Source organism: Ammodytes marinus (genome assembly GCF_949987685.1).
Source record: "Ammodytes marinus genome assembly, chromosome: 19".
NCBI classification, from domain to species: Eukaryota; Metazoa; Chordata; class Actinopteri; order Uranoscopiformes; family Ammodytidae; genus Ammodytes; species Ammodytes marinus.
Window position 1 is genome coordinate 17,996,841 of NC_137223.1, and position 20,413 is coordinate 18,017,253.

The window sequence follows — 20,413 nt, forward strand, 5'->3', positions numbered from 1 at the left end:
AGTTTGAACACTTTGTGAATCAGAGTAATGTTATTCTGCTAAAATATTAAATACTTTATATATACGTGATATACTATATATAATCGGATCGTTTTTATCAGTTTGATATTAATAACCGTCATCATCTGTGTCAGTTTGTTATGAAATACAGACAGTCAGATTTAACGTTCACATAACCAGGGTTTGAAACTAACATTTCCATAAACTTGGCAACAGTTTTCAAAATGTCAACAGCCATATCATTCAGTTATATTCAAAACCTGATTAAGCTTAGGTTGGATATGCTCACATGTCTAGTAAGTCAGATGTTTACCTACTACTTCATAGCCAGAGCTGAGAACAAATGTTACTTTCAAGCCCCGGTCATAAAATTGTGGAGAAGCCAGTATGTTTACTTTATTTCTGTTAAATTTCAGGCTAGGGTCATGCTGCAGCCATGCGGCTGCAATATTGTTCAAAGTCGAGCTACAGTATATGTTAGGATGGGAAGGACAGAGAAAGCAGCGGTTACTTCTGGAGCGTGCATGTGGAAAGACATCAGCAGGAAAGAATTCAGACCAGCTCCGTTGAGGGAAATCAGCTTCCACAAAGCAAAGAGGCTAGGCAGGCAGCTTCCAGCAGCTTCAACATCTGCTAGAAAGAATAGTGGCACACCCAGAGGCATGTAATAGTTTACAGAGCCTGGATAAGTTTCCTTTTGCCAGTGCATTTAAATAATTCTCATGAATACTCCTGTGTTTTGACACAATAATGTAGCCTGCCTGAGAAAGGTATTAATTGGTGATGCAGAGATGAAAAGGCCAAAAGACAGTTTGAATAACGACAGTATTTAAAAAAATAATTATTTAACCTTTATTTTTCCAGATAAAACATTAAGAACAACAGTGTCTTATTTACAATATTGATCTGGTCCAAGAGGCCCCACCAGGAATAAAGGAAAAAATAACAAATATACAAGCTTGACTCACTTAGAGAAACATAAAACTGATATACAAATGCACATCCTATGTACAGAAAGAAAATAGAAAACACAAATACAGTAAAACTAGTCAGGGGACGGGCGTAAAGTATCATTTGTTAAGTTAGTTTTGATATGTCTTTGCATTTCGATTCAGATGACTGATTCTAGAAATTAGAGTGTTTGTTATCTATTGTACACCAGCGTGTTTAAAGCTCTGCTTAACTGTTTAAGAATTCTTAAAATGTGAACATTATGCAGCACAATAATTTTGAATTTGTTTGCTCTATTATCAGTGTTGACAGATGATGACATCCGGGAACTGCTGGTTGTGGACCCAGGTGCTGCAGTGCTGACAAGCCTGGAAAACAGCGACACGGACACTGCATCATCTGACTCTGATGAGGAGCATTCAGACTTACCTGAACCATTGACGGCTTTATTTGACACAACTCTTGGGGAACTCTCACCACAGGAAATGCAGGTGAAATGTCAGGATGTATTCCACAGACTAAAAACTGCACTACAACCTCATCAATGTGAGAAACTGGAATTTATGACACGGCAACAGTCCAAGTCAAAGGAGTGGCACACCTATAGGGCTGGTCGAATCACAAGTACCAAATTTCACCATGCAACCAAATCCGACCATATCAGCAATACATACCTAAATGACATAATGCAGTACAACAAAACATCGTTAACTGTCCCATCTGTGCTTTGGGGTCAAAACATGGAGGAAACTGCAAGACAAGCCTACACTGCATTTATGTCCCAAAGCCATCCAGATTTCCGCATCAGCTCATGTGGATTAGTAGTGCATCCTTCTGAGCCACACCTTGGATCATCGCCAGATAGGATAGCAAGATGCACCTGCTGTGGCAAAGGGGTGGTAGAAATAAAGTGTCCCTACAAATACCACGATAGCCTTCAAGGATGTACAGAAGACAAGCAGTTTTTTTCTGGACAAGTCATTCTCATTGAAACATTCACACACATACTTCTATCAAACTCAACTTCACATGTTTGTGTGTGGTGTTAGCTACTGTGACTTTGTGTTGTGGACAAAGGAGCAGTTTGTTGTGCAACGTGTTCTTAGAAATGAAGAGTTTCTGCAGGAGGCTTTGCCAAAAGCACATGACTTCTTTATCTCGAGTGTGTTGCCTGAACTACTGACGAGAAGACATGACCCTGCCTTGGTGAAACGGAGAGCCTGTGAGTACTGTGAAAGGCCAGATTATGGAAAAATGATTATCTGTGTCCAATGCAAAAACCAAATTCACTACAGCTGTGCACAAATAAAAAGGAAGCCAGCAAAATGGGCATGTAGGAAATGTGTTAGAGTTGAGGCTTGAATGCCTTCATTTAGGACTGGGCAATATAATGTATTATATTGTGATAAGAGACCAGATATGATGTTGGATATGGATTGTCTTATCTCTCATTGTGTAAATGTTTAAATGATAGTATTTAGTCAAAAATATCAATCTGAATCTGGTCCATTTATTATGCACATTTCAGAGTGGCCTTTTATTGTGGACAGTCTAAGGCACACCTCTGCACTAATCATGATGTCAGATCAGCATCTTGATGTGGCACACCTGTGAGGTGGGATGGATTATCTCAGCAAAGCAGAAGTGCTCACTATCACACATTTAGACAGATTTGTGAACAATGTTTGAGAGAAATGGTACAATTGTGTATCTGGAATGAATTTTAGATCTTTAAGTCCATCTCATGAAAAATGGGAGCAAAAACAAAAGTGTTGCGTTTATATTTTTGTTGAGTGTATATGCCAAGTCAGTATTCGATAGGCCCAACCTTAATTTCATCAATACAACCAATAGGTGGTCCTCTACTCTAAGTTTTTTGCACATGATTTCTACGCTGCCCGTTATTTTTGTAAGCAGCCACTCAAAGACCACGCAGGTCAGCCCTGTGAGAAACATCAAGTGTACACAGTTGGACTTAACAGAGGTGTAGGAAAATGCAGATTTTTTCAGCTCCTCTTTCAGCTTTACATTTTCAGCTTGTAGTGTGTCGAACTCCTGTCGCAGGTTGACATATTCCTCCTGAAGTTGGCTGTGTCTCAGGTTCAGATCGTCGTACTCCCTCTTTGGAACTGGGACATCATCTTCAGCTTTAATATAGAAAAATTAAAAATTATCATGTGCTGCATATGCAATTGGAGGCCTGGCAGGAGCACACACACACTAGGAGCACACCGACTCTTTCAGTCCAGGAGGTTTCTATTATACTTTACCCCATTCCCATAACTCTATTTAAGTAGTAGTATGATTAATAGGAGGATAGGTAAAGCACATAAAACACACATTTTAATTTTAATTTAATCTCAAACCTTTATTTACACTCGGGCATTGAGGTTTCCGTCGCCAAGACGACGAGTTTACAGCAAGGGACTTGCAACAACCGCAATGACACAAACACATTTGTTTAGCCTATAAGACACATTTAACGTTAGCTTATCAAACTTTAGCTGCATTTGATTATTATTGTTCATCGTACAGGCAATCAGTTATGTAAACCAGGCTTTCCGTGGAATCAAAGAGTAGATAGATAACCTTACCTGATATAAAGTGAGCGCCGCAGACCCAAGCATTTTTGATAATTGTCTCATTCCAGTCCACTCGTTTGATCGCCTTCAACCACAGACGCCGCCGATTACTCTGAAATGGATGTAATCCTTTCGGAATCCTGTAAAACTTCAACTTTCCGCCGGTGGAATATCGATTGTAACAACAGTAAAAGCAACAACCAGACATGTTGATGCCGGAAAGAGTTTGTATCAACTTTGAAAGCTCGCGCTACCGGTAACTCGGCTGGGGAACCACTCAACTGTCGTCTCCTACCTGCGCGCGCATCTATTTGATGACGTAGGCTGTAAAAGGGTCTATTACATGACATATAGAGGGCACATCATCATAATTTATTGTATGAAGGGGCATCCTAGAGGGCACCCAATCATGTTTTGCACATGAAAAGGGCAGCAAAGAAGGCATTTCCTCTCGTTTTCACCACTCAAGGGCGCTTTAGTGCGCTTTTTCAACCAATGAGCCACGAGGGGCGACCGTGGCTCAGGTGGTTAAGCGGGTTGGCCAATGATCCAAGGGTTGGCGGTTAAGCGGTTCGATCCCCGCTCTGCCACCTGTGTCATGGTTGTTGTGTCCTTGGGCAAGACACTTCACCCACCTTGCCTCGTGTGAATGTGTATGACTGCTGTATGTTTGAGGTGGTGGTCGGAGGGGCCGTAGGCGCTGAATGGCAGCCACGCTTCCGTCAGTCTGCCCCAGGGCAGCTGTGGCTACTATGGTAGTTTACCACCACCAGTATGACTGTGTGTGAATGAATGGAACCTGGAACCCTGTAAAGCGTCTTTGAGTGCCTTGAAAAGCGCTATATAAATCCAATCCATTATTATATGATTTATTTGAATGTCATACACATTGTAGAAAAGCCATCATGCCAAAGAAATACACCAGGAAGACGACCTGGGGCAACCACACGGAAAGAGCATCTTCTCATCTTTCCCTGTAACCTTCAGGGCTGGAATGTAGAGTAGGCCTAGTTGTTGTAGTTGAGTATGAGGCTGATGTTATAATCCAGTTGGGTCTTCTCCTGTGTTCTGAGTCCCAGGCTGTTCTCGCTGGTTCTGATTTTCCTATGCTTTGACCCCCAGACACAAGCTGGCTCTAAGGGTCCTGTATTCTGACCCACAGACTGTGTTCTAATCTAACTGGTTCTATCTTTCATTTGAATCTTATTAAAACCTTTTGAATTATAATATGTTGTATTTGATTTTGTTCAGAGTTACTTTCAAGTGTTTAGAAAATTTGCTTTGCTTAATTGACCAAACCCCATCATTCTTTTACTAGTCCGACATTAGTTCTGGAATGTGTGGCTAGCTTTCAGGATTCTTACTGTTACAATGTGTTGTTATGGTAGTTGCAGAGTGGAAAAAGTAAGTGGATCAGTTTACCCCACAGCTGGGGTAAAGTGAGCCACATGACAACTTTTTTTAAAACAATCATATTTTCACTGCCCTTTGTCTTGAAAAAATGCTGCTAATGCCCATTTCTAGGAAACATCCTGAATTAATGGGAAATGTGTAAATTTGAGTGATAAATCATTTTAGCTCGCTTAGAGGGGAGCAAATGTAAAAAGTGGCTCTGATTACCCCATTCTCCCCTATATATATATATATATATATATTAGGGGTGTCAAGCGATTAAAAAAAATAATCTAATTAATTACAGGCTCTGTGATTAATTAATCTAAATTAATCGCATACTTATATGACACTTGTATGCCTGTTTATAAACAACTGTATAGGCTACCGTTCGTCTCTCTCTCTCTCTCTGAACTACTAGCGCCGGAAAAAAAACAAGCAGGCTAAATGACGACTGTCTATCTCCCACAACAGACAGCGCTGCACTGCCACACAGGTGTGCATAGCCTATGCCGACTCATTCAACATTGTCCTACTCATAGCCAAAAATATTGACACACACACACACACACACACACACACACACACACACACACACACACACACACACACACACACAGCCTTTGTGTGTGTTTGCTGTAGACGATCGCAGCTAGCAAACAAAATTGAGACACAGAGGAAGATTGAGAGTTGTTTTGAACCTACATTGTTAATTAGGCACCCACTAAATCAATGCACAGACACTGCGGAGAATAACATAAGACGTATTCCTATACCTTCTTGCTTATTTGCCTGGAGCAGCCCATAAAACGTCCATAGAGCCCTCTCTGCTTCTTTCTTCACTCTTTAATCCCGTGCAGCTCCGCTATCGTCTCACCTCTTTTGCACCGGGTCAAAGGGCAATATAGAAGTGCGATTAATCTGCGTTAATTTTGTTAATCGCGTTAATTTTTCTGTGATTAATTAATCGAAATTAACGCGTTAATTTGACAGCCCTAATATATATATATATATATATGTATATATATATATATATATATATATATATATATACACACACACACATCCACATACATGTGCATTGGCCTACATACAATACATATACATCAGTACACATGTACTCAACAAAAGACGCATAAAGTATATATATATACACAAGTTAACTCTTTCCAGCTCTTCATGACTATCTTCAAAATGTTTAACCCTCTGAGGTCTAAGGGTATTTTCTCGGATTTTACATACTTCTATAAATACCTATTTTAAATGTGCAAGAAGATAAATAATACCAAACTGTTTTATATGGAAATGTTCAGAACCCATTAGCCATTAGTTTTATGATGTCTATTTATGTCCTAGACCACTGTGTAAATAAATAATTGGCTTGAATGCTGAAAAATGCAGTGCGATTTTTGAAAAACCTGGAGATTTGTGTGAAATAATAACCTTTAGTCATCCTGAGGAGTTGTTTTGGCTTTTGAAATTGCTTCTCCCAAGCCTTAGCTTCAAAAATGCAGTGGAAATTTTCCAAAAAACAGTAGGGAAGTGCACAAAACATGACTAATATGAATTTTGGTCCAAACGCTTTTTGGTAGAAATGTTGCCTCTAACTCTACTTTCACAAAGCATGAGGAATTTAGACTGAATGAAGACTTTGTACCACATATAAAGACTCATGGGATGCATACTAATAAAAAAGGGAGCATCACAAAAAAAAATTCAAACAAACAGTTTACTATATATAACAACACGCAGGAAAAACAATAATTACAAACTATTTACACACTATGTAGTATACACTATTTACAAGCTAAATGTCAATGCCATGCCACTTTGCAAAACAGTTCCTGTCCACTTGCTGGCAGAGGGCAACATTGCAGCTGGGTGTGTGGGGGCTGGTGGTATTCAAGGTGTGGGTGGCGCTCGGGTTGGTACCTGGGGAATTTGGGCACGGGAACTATTTGATGCGGGTGATGGGGTAGCTGGAGGCCTTATACCTGTGCTCCTTTTGGACATGGACCTTGTGCTGGGCAGGGAAGAAGGTGTTGACACAGGTGGTGCTGATGCTGCAGGAGTGGAAGGTGCTGGGCTGGGTTCAGGCAGCTCTTAGTCCTGTCTGTAAAAAAAGGACAAGAAAGACTGAGTTTTCTTCTTTATAACTGAAAACCCCAACTGCTGTTTACCTTCTTCCCTCCCCAACACAGTTAGCACCTTCTAATGTGTGGGGGTAGGGACACACAGTTCTTAGCATCTTAGATGTGTATGTAAGGGGAGGAGAGACAACTGATTTCCAACTGTCCTTTATTTTTATCTTCATTGTACAAAGCAACAACAAGTGACCCTTGTTACATTATAATACTAATAGAAATGTTTACACTCTCTCAAATTTCACAAATTGTGTGCAAACAATAGTTGATGCAAAACTGTTTCCAAACTAGATTATTTTACTATGACACAAGGGAAAGACTTCTACACTGAATAAAAAACTATATTTGACATGCTACATTATCGTTTTTTATTTATTTGTTTATTATTAGATAAGTGTAGGCTAAGAAACTCTCTGAAACGTCGCAATGTTGTGCTAGAAGTCAAGCCTTGGAAATAAGAACCATTACGCGACAACTGACTATTGCGCACAGTAAACGCAAGTTTCAGATTACAAGAGATTTTGTAAATTCTCTTACCTGTCTTCAAACGGGTCGATGTGATCTTCATAACCACATTCGTCGCCTGAATCAAATCCTTCAATGTCAGAATGGCCATCTTCTTCATGGCTACTAACTTCTGCAAATCTCTGCAACAGCAGCGTCTGTTTACAACTTTCTTGTCGCCATTGTTTCCACTGAAAGATTCCTGTTCCCTTCAGTAAAAAAACCCAGGTACTACGGTAATAAGGTATGTCCTTAGTGTTTTACTTAGTGCTGATTGGTGGGTTTTTCAGAAATATTGATAGACAAGCACATCCAACCAATTGCGCAACGAGACAAGCAGGTCCAACCAATAGCACATGGAGTGACGTACAATGTGCTGGAGAAGGAGGCTCACTTCTCGCGTTGTTTTCTAAGCCTGTAGTGGACGGAGAGTATCGCGAGAACATACCCCGGAAACAGGAGAATCTCTAGTTTCAGACGATGTTTTAATTTAATTTCTCAGCCGTTTATTCACAGAGATATTAATAAAAATATGCGCGCACGCGCGCATTCACGCGGGGGCGCGTGAGGCGACCTCAGAGGGTTAATTACAATCTATATATGCAATCCATTTATTTCACCGTTTCAAAAGCTCAGTTTCTTGATTTCTAATTCTGTAAATTATTCTTTCCATTTCTAAAATATTATTTGCATTTGACTTCAGTTTTTAAAAGATGGTGGAGTAGGACATACATTGCTTGAGACGTAGGCTATCACCTAAAGCTAACTATAATGCACTTTGATATTGTAAGCACGGCATTGAGGCTGCTGCTCATTTGAATGGCTGAATCATATGTCAATAACCATCAACAGCTGCTCTTTTGTTATGTGACAATCAAGCAGGTCCCTCCTTTGGGGAGACGGAACAAAATCTTCATCCGAAACTATCTCACTAGATTTACAAAGAAGTATAACTAGGGCAACAGCAAGGTCAAACATTTCTATTCACTGGTAATTCATAAATTTGATTAGCAGATAAGACTGAATCTAAGCGATAATTGAGTCGGGAAGACGATGTTTCTCTCTCTCTCTCTCTCTCTCTCTCTCTCTCTCTCTCTCTCTCCCTCGTTCTCCTGTGTTCAACTCAATCAGCTGACAATGATTGTTTTGCTCTTTCAGCCTAACCTATCATATTCACCCTGACCTCTGGGGACGAGACCGTTCTAGAGTAATCACTATCAAAATAAATAAAACTGCCCCTCTACCTGTGCTGTCAGCTGTCATTTCACTCTGTTTCATCCCTCCTCCGACCAATTCACCTCCAGTCGTCATCATGTCATCATCATCATCAGAATTCCCACACAACTCATTCCAACCAGATCATCACTGCTGCTTTTCATCCCTTCAACTACACTCACGTAGGATGTTATTCTGTACAACCCACGTCCTATTTAAAGGTGAAGTCAGTGTTATTACACAGCCGAGGCTCTGTAAATGGGCATGTTGCTAGGTACTACACCCATCAAACACATTCACCATCTGTACAAACACAAGACATTATGAGCAGAAAGGTGGGCCCCCTTTGTTTACATACCCTTTATTTACCTACCAGTTTACAGTGTATTAACAAAAACATGTGTACACAGTACAGTACATTCAGGGAGCATTTTGTAAGGGGATACTCACTGATTTTGACAACAAGCATACTCCAGAATCACTGACCCCCATCACACCACGATGGGGACCAATTGCCAAAATCGCTCATTTTCGGAAATGTATACCTTTATCATGAGCACATGTTATTCATTCATTCATAGAACTAAAGGTAAAAAGCTAATTTCTGTTGCCCCCACACTGAGACAGACTCCTTCAACATTGCTCTAAATCATGCAGGAGCAGCTGCGGGGTGACTTGAGCACAAAGCCCAGTGACTCCATCGGCCCTTACCGATAATCACTCCCTGTCATTGAAGTGCGGCTGAGCAGAACCCTTACAGTATTGCACAGAAAAGAAAGGTAAAAAAGGAAAGAAAGAGAATGCATCAACGGTCACTGCCTGGGTCAGGAAAGCATTATTAGATAGCTACATAGCCGCAATGTCACTGAAGGATACACGAATAGGTGACTTCAAAAGCCCTGCGATGTGAAGGGTTATACAGTATTTCATTAACCCATAAGAGGCCAGCCACGCACACACACAATGTTGTCATTCAACAAATGTTTGACAGCGTGTGCTCCTGGACCGACAGCAGCACAAGCACAGAATCAGAAAGCAAAAGTCCTTTTATGAACACTAAAGGTGGAGTCAGATATTACCAATGTATAGTAATGGTGGGTGAAAATGTGGTGTAGTAAGCTTTGAGAAGAAGGGCCTTCCGCCGAATGAAACAGTGGCAAAAGTATATTTTTTATACTGTAAAATGGATACACATATAGAGTTTGATGAGGCTGGTGATGCTAATCTTACCAGGGGCTCGATAATTGTCTAATGGTACAATATTGACCGAAAGGGGATTATGTGAGAGACAGTTGGAGGGAAGGTTGCGGTGGGGGAAGGTTGTTGTTTGAAGACTGGGAGATTGACAGGTAAATGGACATGGACGGATGAATATTGCCTTCACAACTCCCTTCATTGACTCTTAAGTAATATATCGTATATTAGTAACCAACAGCCTTCACTAAAACTGAAATGAATCCAACCAAATATTTATATGTGTTTAGCGATACAAAGAAGACAAAATGATCTTCATCTTAAAACACAATTGGAAAGCTCTGTAAAGTGTTTACCTGCTACAGTTTGACATGGCAGTTATTTTTGCCTTTGAACAGTCGAGCCGTTCACAATGGCCACATACGGAGGGCAGTGTGCATCAATTTGGAAGAATTGTTTTATCTTGCCAAGATGTTTTTGCATTAGAATACTGTAAAGATCACTATGGAACCTCTCTAACCCTTCTGTTGCCTTGCCGAACAAGGCCAGTGAAATAAAAAGTGGGCTGACTTAAACAAAACTTATTATTCAAATAGGTCTCCATTATTCCTTTCCTCAGTTTATTCACACCCTAATTGTATTCATCTAAATTCCTCCCGAGGCAAGAAAATAATTACATTCTGGGCCATGTTATTTAAATATCCGCAGTAATATAGACATATTAGTGTGTATGTATTTAATGTTGTATAAGTGTATGTTATTGGACGCAAGGGACTGTGTGAAAATGCCTAAGTATCCCTCGCTTGCAGAACAGTACCCTGACAAAGTTTTTCTCTGGCGACTGGGTTGGAAAATGACCAGGGGGTAGAGGGGCTCAGAAAAGAGGGAGGCTATTGTATTGTACTTATGGGGACTACGGCATACATACCGGAACAGCCTGTGTTTTCTGAACGGTACTTAATCAAAGTTTTATCTGCTTCAGTTTGTCATATTACCGTTATTCATCTTACAAAGTCACATATAAATACATCATTGCGACGTATCTGCAGTCTCTTCCCACAGACGTATTCAGAACGTTACAGAAACCCAACGTTTCTCGTAGCCACTAAGATAATACTTTTTGTAGTCCATTAAATGTAGATATTTGTTAGCTGTGGAAATCAAATTGTTACTTAAGCCTCTTTAACACATAGTTCCAGTTAAATTACCAGGAATACATTCCATGCTCCACTAGTGATTTTCACTATTCACACATGCAGCTCCATCCCGGAAGATTCATGTGCTGTGCTTGTTCACACATGGCAATGCATTGCCTGCTAATTAGGTTGCGTTCCGAATCGCATACTCTTTCTTTTTTCAATTCTACATACTACATCCAACGATAAAAAGAATCTAGTTAGGATGCAGTAGGCATACTATTGGGACATACTTTTCTCTCTTATTTCATCATAACATTGCGCCTTGATCTTGCCTCTTGCTTTTATATCCGTCGCATCCCCGTTTGTTTTCATATGGAGGCTTTGTCGATGTTACGTCACTTCACGTGCGCACTGGATTGTGGGTCAGAATCGCCCAAATAGAGCCGTTAAGCGGAAGTCCCTTACTTCCGGGGCATGGGGCCTATCGGCTCGAAAAATTACAACGGTAGTCAATGGAAAGAAATGTATTATTTTCTGGTCCCAGTCATGAAATGCCTTCGATTACACATATGTTTTGTATGGATTTAGATGGTATTTTTTCGTGCAAAGAATGGAACAATTTAGCGAGTAGAAGCTGGATATGGTCAGGTTTTGTGCAGAGCGCTTTTGTGGACTACAGCTCTTCGCTGCTCTTGACACTTATGATATACGTCACCACCACTCTCACCCGCTTAGCTCAGAAACATGGCTGTGTCTTTAATGCACTTTACCGCCTTCTTTCAATGACAAGACAAAAGTCTTCAGCGTGGCGAAAACCACTACACAAGTGGACATGTGGAGAGTTTCAATTTCTCGAGTGGGGAGATTGTTGGCGTTGTCCACGCCAGCCATTAGCATTAGCATTAGCACTGTCAGTCGAGAAGTGGAGGGAATGTGTTGAGGTGACGTCACAGAGGCGACAAGACTTGTAGTTGTTCTCGTAAAAAAAATTCAAAAGCCGTTAGACGAATAATCATACAACATACCGTCAAACTCTTCACATGAAAAATGATCATTTAGACCCATACAAAACATATATGTAATCCAAGGCATTTAATGACTGGGACCAGAAAATAGTAGATTACTTTCCATAGACTCCCATTCATTTTTTTTCAGCCGATATGCCCCATGCCCCGTAATTCCGCCACTTCCGCTTAACAGCTCTATAGGATGCACTTTTCAACACTAACAATCTTGGCCGCATGAAGTAGGACATCCGGGTACTTCTAACCATCCTAAATCTGGCCACAAGAATCGGGACATCCTAAATCTTTTTTCTACATACTATATAGTAGAAAGTATGCGATTCGGAACGTACGGTGGCGCTGAGCATTCACCAAATAAAAACAAATTTCACAGCAGGATCTCGTAATTACGAGATAAGGATCTCGTAATTACGAGATAAGGATCACCCTCTCATTCATCAATAACGATGTCTGTGTGTGTGTGTGTGTGTGTGTGTGTGTGTGTGTGTGTGTGTGTGTGTGTGTGTGTGTGTGTGTGTGTGTGTGTGTGTGTGTGTGTGTGTGTGTGTGTGTGTGTGTGTGTTTGTGTGCAGACGAGGTGAACCTAGCCATAGGAAAACGTAGGCAATAGCCTTGGTTTCCGGACTACAATGGGCCCCATAATCAATACAATTATTTTAAATATTTGTTTAGCCTACTGTTCATTCATTAATCAGCGATCGCATCGGGAAATGAGGGACACACTTTCACTTTTTATATGCAGTTTGTTCATTATGAGCCACCGGAGCCACCGTACTGTGTTGCCTCATCCAATCAGAATGCCCGGTGGGCTAGTTCACTTTTACCTCCTGTTTGTTACTGTATCGGAACGCAGTTTTATTGAATGCTTTGATTAAATGCAGTCGTTAAACTCGGTGTAATCCATGACTCATACAAACACATAAGAACTTTCTACAAGGAGGGCATGACAATGAATAGCCATGTCAACTTTGTGCAGATATGCAGTCACTGGGACTATTCAGGAGAAAAGCAGTCGGACCTCAGCAGCTGTCCGGGCGTAAAGCCGAAAGTGTGTCTCTCAGTACCCGATGCGATCGCTGATTAATGAATGAACAGTAAACAAATATTTAAAATAAGGGTGTATTCACACTGGGAAAGTCCGCTAGTGCACTTGCTTTGGTCCAGACCAAATAGAGTTTTGATTTTTTTTGTTTGGTGTGGTCCACTTTCATATTGCCCCTTTTGCAAGTGAACCAGCATTACGAAGCAAAACCACACGTGATCTGAGGTCATTCATTCATTGGACAGACATTCTGGGGTGGAGAGAAACAGGAAGCACGAAGTTTAAACTGCGAAATATATATCATTGATATAATATGGGGCCAAAAATAATAAAAGGGCCTACATCTAACCTATAAATAAAGAGGAAAAACATCAAATTATTGTTGTTTCATATGGTCATAATGTGTAGCCTTATGTCAATGCCACGTTATGTGGCTTGTAGCCTACGATGTGAAACATCATTTTTACTGTATTTTTGGTGCTGGATGCGCGTCACGCGAGAAGAATAGGCTCAAGCTGACACTCAGCTGATTAAGCTGTGTATCAGCTGGGTCGGCGCAGTTCAGCTCCAAACTGACACGGGGATAGTATTGACGGTCCCGTACATGGGAAGCAAAATAAAAACACACACTTCTTGCGCAGCGTGAACCTGTTGGCACTGTGCGAGAGACGCTCCCCTCTCCTTCATCTGATCGCTGAACACATTCAGCATTTATATTGTTCTGGGCTCCCGGTCAAACCACAACTAATCTTCCTAATAATGGTGACAACAACACTTTCCCATAATGTGAAGCTGACGGCTATTTATTAAAAAAGAAAAGAAAGAAAAGGCACAGTGCCTCCTGCATTTGGGTCGGATCGAGTCCGAACAAATTCACACCACAAACGAACTGCAGCAGAGTGCGTTTGGAAACGCATCGAGACTACCTCTTCAGCTGGGTCTCGGAGCGTTTGTTTGGTCCGCACCCGAGTGCGATTGCTGTATTCACACCTGCCTGAAAGATGCGCACCGAAGGCAGAAGTGCATCTGAGTTCGTTTCAACCGAACTAAACACGGCATGTGTGAATACACCCTTAGTGTATTGATTTGGGGCCCATTGTAGTCCGGAAACCAAGGCTATTGCCTACGTTTTCCTATGGCTAGGTTCACCTCGTCTGCACACACACATACACAGACATCGTTATTGATGAATGAGAGGGTAATCCTTATCTCGTAATTACGAGATCCTTATCTCGTAATTACGAGATCTTTATCTCGTAATTACGAGATATTATCTCGTAATTACGAGATCCTGCTGTGAAACTTTTTTTTATTTGGTGAATGCTCAGCGCCACCGTAGGAACGCAACCTTAGTCTGGCTGAACCGTTTCCGCCAGCGGCTCACAACGCTTCGCCTCCATTTCCTGTTGCTGGCATTCCCGTATTGAGCTCCCCCTCAAACTAGGAAACAATTCGCTCACAGTCAACCTGTGTGCTTCTGTGCAGCACTCTCCCTCTCTCTCACACACACACACACACACACAGGGTGTGAGAAGTCACATTACTGTAGACAGAAATAAAGTGTGGCGATACTTTGGGATAATAATATCGGCGGCGACGGTCCGGGACGCTGCGCAGCCTAGCTTAGCCTAGCTTAGCCTAGCTTAGCCTAGCCTAGCTATCCAACTTCATTGTACAACTTCCCTCGGGCAGAAATACCCTCATAAACTCTGGAAAATGAAGCGTGGTGGTTTGAATTGAGCACCGGACCTTATAACCAGCTAGATTAAGATCCGCCGTTCCCTTTCTTTGGTGATTTACAGGACAACGGGCCGCCGATGATAATGTTACCAGAGATAACACTGCGTGACTACGTGGCTAGTTAATTCCGGTTAAGTTATCCCGTGAGCTCCTCGGGGGCTAAAGTGTATGGTGTCTTGACATGCTGGTTGTATGTTGCTTTTGTCTTTAATAGTTTTTTTGTGGTGTTTGCGGGTTAGATTTAGCCATTTCTCTGACAGCCTCTGGACGTGAAGATGTTCCATCAGAATAAGTTCCCCCCCGGCACTATTTTGCATCGACACCGCTGCTGTTTTCTGGGGTTAGCCCTGCCCTAGATGATTGTGATTGGTTTAAAGAAATAAAAACAGGCCAGCCCAGTTTCCCCCCCGAATAGACGGCTCTAAACGGTGTGCTTCCAGACCATACCACTTGCTGTAGTTGTCCAGCAGGGGGCAGTAATACGCCTAGCAGCATCTACACCTACACTGCCAAAGCCAACACACAGCTTTTTCTGGCGATTGTCTCATTTACAGCCATGAATAAAGAAAGAAGCTTAATAAACTAAGACTTTGGTTTTTCGGTGTGGTTTTAAGGCACTTAAGCTGTTGTAAACAAGTTGTATATTAATTACAAAATCGCAGCGGTCTTTCTTCACATAGGCGCATGTTCTGACTTAAGGCCCTTTCCCACCGCTGCGCGGCAACTCGCTGCCTCCATTAATTTCAATGAAGGAAGGGCGGCTGAGGGGAGGCGGTTACAACCGCGGCGGTTAAACAGGGAAGCGGTTGCCGCCCACGTGAACGCGCACATATTTTGCTCAACAGCTCAGCTTTCCCAGTGTTGAAACTTTCGGTGGCAGCCGCCCGGCGACAAGACGGTTGTACAAGGCATCGTTGCAAACTGAGTATCCGGACCTAAACATCACGGCTCTACCATGAATTGGTTCAATGTTAAAGTGTCTGGCATTTAAAAAAGATTGAATATATATATTCTACATTAAACACAAACATGTGGAACCAGCGATTGAAGCCAATTTTCTAGGGGAATTATTTTTTTAGACGAAACTGTATTTTTTCTCTCAACTTTTATTCTTCATAAAAGCTCATATAGAGAGACTATAACACTGTTATACATGTTGTAAGAGAGTGTGGTGGACTTCTGGTCGGGCTTTCAAAACAATACGGTCACCGAAGCACCTCGCTGTCGCTGCCACCTTTAAAAACGCCAGGCTCACCGGTGGAGTCGTCCGGCAAGGAGGCGGTTGAGTGGACATTCACAAAACAGCCTTCCCTGCATTTTCCCTGTAATATACTGTTGGTCTTGGGCCGAGAAATTGCTGGTGCAGATATGCTGTAAAATCTATTTTTGCTTTCATTCATTCATGACCTCTGCTGAAAAATTGCTGGGAAGGGCTGCATGTGTGAAAGGGGCTTTATACAAGCATTCACTGGCACTCATATATTTCCATATTTATTTTTTTCTGAGATGTGACCACTTAATTAGCCTCACTATGCCTGAGCAACCCGATCTCACGCCGAGGCGTCACTTCCAGACGCATGGACCGGCGGCTCTATTTCACGCCTTGCCTGACCAGGGCGGCTCTATTACACGCGCACCTCCGTAGTCAAGATGCCGGCCGCGGTCGCGGACCTCCCGTAGTCAAAATGGCGGCCGCCGGTCCATGCGTCTGGAAGTGACGCCTCGGCGTGATACCAGGTTGGCCTGAGAGGAGGCTTGCCTCATCCCAATGAAGCCTACACTGGTGGTAGGAGGCAGAGATTTCATAGGAGAGTATATCATGTAACCTTCCACTTCCCTTTAGTCCCTCTTGGCCTGCTACACAAACATGCTACACTTGATCAAGAGTCCCTCGCAGGAAACAAATCACAGGACATGTCCTTGCTTCGTGCTATGTTATTGTAATTCTGCAATTGTGGATTTTCTTTTAACACTGTGGAATATTTCTCTCTACAAGGTGGTAGTATAGCTAATCTTACATGTGTTTTTATTCATTACATTGATGCACATTATCACTGAGCAATCCTATCCATGCATTATGTGAGAAAAAGTCAATTACTGAAAACCATTTTCAGTTTATTTGAGACTTCATGCTAAGCCAATAATAAGATCAAGACCAAATTCCTTTAATGAAAATGAGTAAATCCTAAGTGAAAGACACGCAATGGCAAAGTCCCAAACAAAGCGTGAAATTACTCATTTAGCGTGTGTGTAACAATGATCGTCAATAATATGAGTGAGATATTGAAAATATATATGTTGGCGTGTTTTGCTTACACAGCAAGGTTTATCTTCTTAGAATATAAAGCCCTCTTTTGACTTTTTACTAAAGTTATTTTTTGCTTGCATGATTTATTTATCTTCCTTATTTATTTTCATCTAGCCGTTACCCCCTCCCACACAATGTTATTTCTTGTTTTCTTCAAACTAGAGAACATCTTAAATACAAAGGTTGCGCTGTCAGAAGAGCCAGCTGTAAATGGAATGTTATCATTGTCCTACCTGTGTTTATTATGTGTCTTTAATATGACAAAAGGGCTTATGAATATGGTCATTTCAGTAACTATATACAAATAACTACATAGTTATTGAGTAGTGAATAAATACATAGTAGTTAACATATTGGTATATTAGTACTGAATAACTACTGTATGTATTAGTAACAATATTGGTATATAGTAGTTTCTCAATAAGTAGTTACTCATTAATTTTTCATTTGTTACTCAATAACTACCTACAATTTTGTGTACCTTATTGAAAATGTTAGCCTGGTCCTACCAAACCATCATACTTTATTTAATTTGTACAGAAGGTCTGAAATTGCTCAATTGACAAACCTTAACTCACTTGAAGGCTGGTGTCTGTTGAAGTTTAAAACTATTGGATCTACCCAGTGCCACTCTGGATCTGCAAACCAATCGCATAATGTTTGGTCGTGACGTATGTCATGCGCCGGCTTCTGAGCCACTCCCTCTGTCCGCTGATTGGACCGGCAAAAATCTGACCTGAGAAAACCTGAGAATATACCGTAAAGTTGTCAATGGAGCAGTGATGCTCTGCAAGAGCTTAGAAAGTCTTCCGGAGAGTGACCAATCACAACGGAGTGGGTTCCGGGGAGCAAGGGGGAGGAGGAATCTAAACAGCCCATTTGGATAGAAGGCAGAAAGTGCATGGTAGAGATAGTCTGTTTCCCGAATTACAGTGTTTACGGTGCAATCAATCATGTCTGCTGCTCTATAGGAGTCCAAAATCTCAAACAATCTTCTCTGAAGTCTTTTATTCCCTTTAAACACAATCTGATTTTACTGAGAACACTTGTTCTTTTAGATGGCTCTTTTGTACCATTATATCCTTTTTAATGTTCTGCTGTGCTCTGTCTGTGTAATGTGTGTACCCATGTTCATTGGGATAGGTCAAAAAGTAAGGTGGTGAACAATAAAGTCACTCTATCCATCTAATTAGCCAAACACTCCCGGTGGATGTCAAGGGGCAAGAGCAGGGATCAACTATACATGTGAAATGAATATCACAGCCCCAAAGCCAAAGCCACTATTATCCATCTTGGATTACCCTGTGCCAGTTGCCATTGGTTACTCAGTAGACTAACTACCTTATCATACATATCCAAAAACATATTATGAGGGAAATATCAGGGGGGGGGGGGGTCACTCTATGTCAGTCGTACTCTTACTACTACATTTTCGTAGCTGTGTACCATTATGGTCAGGGAAGCGGGGGGAGCCTCTTTTTAATTTGCCCAAATTGAGTGATAGGTTACACCTTTAAGAAAAAACAACAGTACATTTATAAAAACTAATTTATATATTTTTTTAAATGTAACAATATAATAATTATCATGAAATTTTTTAGCAAGCTTAATTTTGGAGCCCCCCCAGGTAGTTGGGGCCCTATACGCGCTCTGCGTACTCTGGATATAGGGAGCGGCGGGCCTGGCTGTGTGAGATAAAAGTGCCCCTGTGGAGGAAGGCTGTGAGCACTAATGAGATGCATGTCATACTTTATCTAGATGAGAGGCTTAACTGTATATTGAAACCCTCTACACACAGAATAACAAATATCTCGCTGCATTGATTATTTCAGTATGACAGGCTATACGTTGCTGTGCATTAATGGGGTAACATCCATTTGGCTAATTGCTCACCAACTTGTCACACTAAAGAGTCCACCATAGGTCCTAATGTATCTTTTTATTTCCCTACTTAACTCAATGATATCACTATATAGACACTGCACACGGTTCTATGAGGTTATTTGAAAGTTGATGTATCCGAAGGTTAAACGCAGCCCTCTTACACAAGCACTCATTTTGTATTTATTTTATATAGGCTATATATATCACTTTGGAAGACTTACACTTATTCTCTGGACACACATTTTAACTTCAATCATAACGTCAACAGTAGCCTGCCTTTCCCTTATCTTAACTGAAAAGTAAGTCTGAAAATGTAACGGTTAATAAAGTGCGGGTCCTGTTGCTCGAGCAATTCAACAGATTTCATAATTCATGAATAAGCTCTTGATTTCTGTATTCACCAGTGGTTAAGCGAAGTGTTGTGCGTAAAGATGGACTAGGCTATGTAAAAGTATAATTCAGAGATTTTTGATTATGTCTCCAAAATCCTCGGGAATAAATAGTATAATTTCAGCACAAGCAGGGACGCAATCGCAGTTTATTATGCCATGTAATCAGTACGCGTGGCTTTTAACTTACCTACAACCAGCAGATAAAAACCTGCGCCGATGTCCATCGCTGGGGATAAAGCGGATGTGTAGATATCCATTTGGGTCTTTTATATCAATAACAAGGGTGAAAGGAGAAAAAACGGGTGATAAGTGATCAGTATTCTTAGGATGTGAAAAGTCAGAATGTGTCAGATCCATCTGTCCTCGAGTGAAGCCGAGGTGCTTGCAGCGCGCCGGTACTCCAGCTGCAGCGTGTGGCGTGTAGCCTATAAGCAGGGGCGCAACTACTCACTTTCTGGGGGGTATGCAGACACTTAGCAGGCGCCCCCCGCCCCGCCCCTCCCCCCCCCGAATTAATTACAGACTTCCATTTTAAGTTACATATTAGAGCAGGTGATCGGCTCAACCATGTCATGTCTGCCTGCACTGATTAAAAGTAAAGGACACAGTGAAGAATTGGTCAGCAGAAATTAAAACCATACTGGGCATTTAGGTTTTTGTGGCCTCACTAGTGTCAGGCATGCAATTTATTATTGCATTTTATTTATTTATTATTATTATTCTGGTGAAGAGAATTAAAGACAAAGAAAACTTTTATTTCAGTTCAAATGAATAGTAAAATGAGCCAAACAAGTTAGTCAGCCAACCTTCTTGACTTTACCCATACAACGTGTGTAGGTATTTAGAAAAACGTTAAACAGCTCAGAAAAACAGGAAATGGGAAAAACCAGTATGTTGATGT

The 20,413-nt window shown here is 41.3% G+C and overlaps 1 protein-coding gene across 1 annotated transcript in view; it reads right to left on the reverse strand.

Moving 5' to 3' along the window:
• Positions 1-19,769, reverse strand: part of opn8b (opsin 8, group member b) — a gene marked incomplete at its 5' end in the record, with an annotated part of 34,747 nt that extends 14,978 nt beyond the window's left edge. Inside the window, one exon of the mRNA XM_080048455.1 lies at positions 19,700-19,769. Within this exon, the coding sequence (XP_079904581.1) occupies positions 19,700-19,769 (70 nt within the window). The remainder of the gene's footprint in view (positions 1-19,699) is intronic.
• Positions 19,770-20,413: the final 644 nt, after the last annotated feature.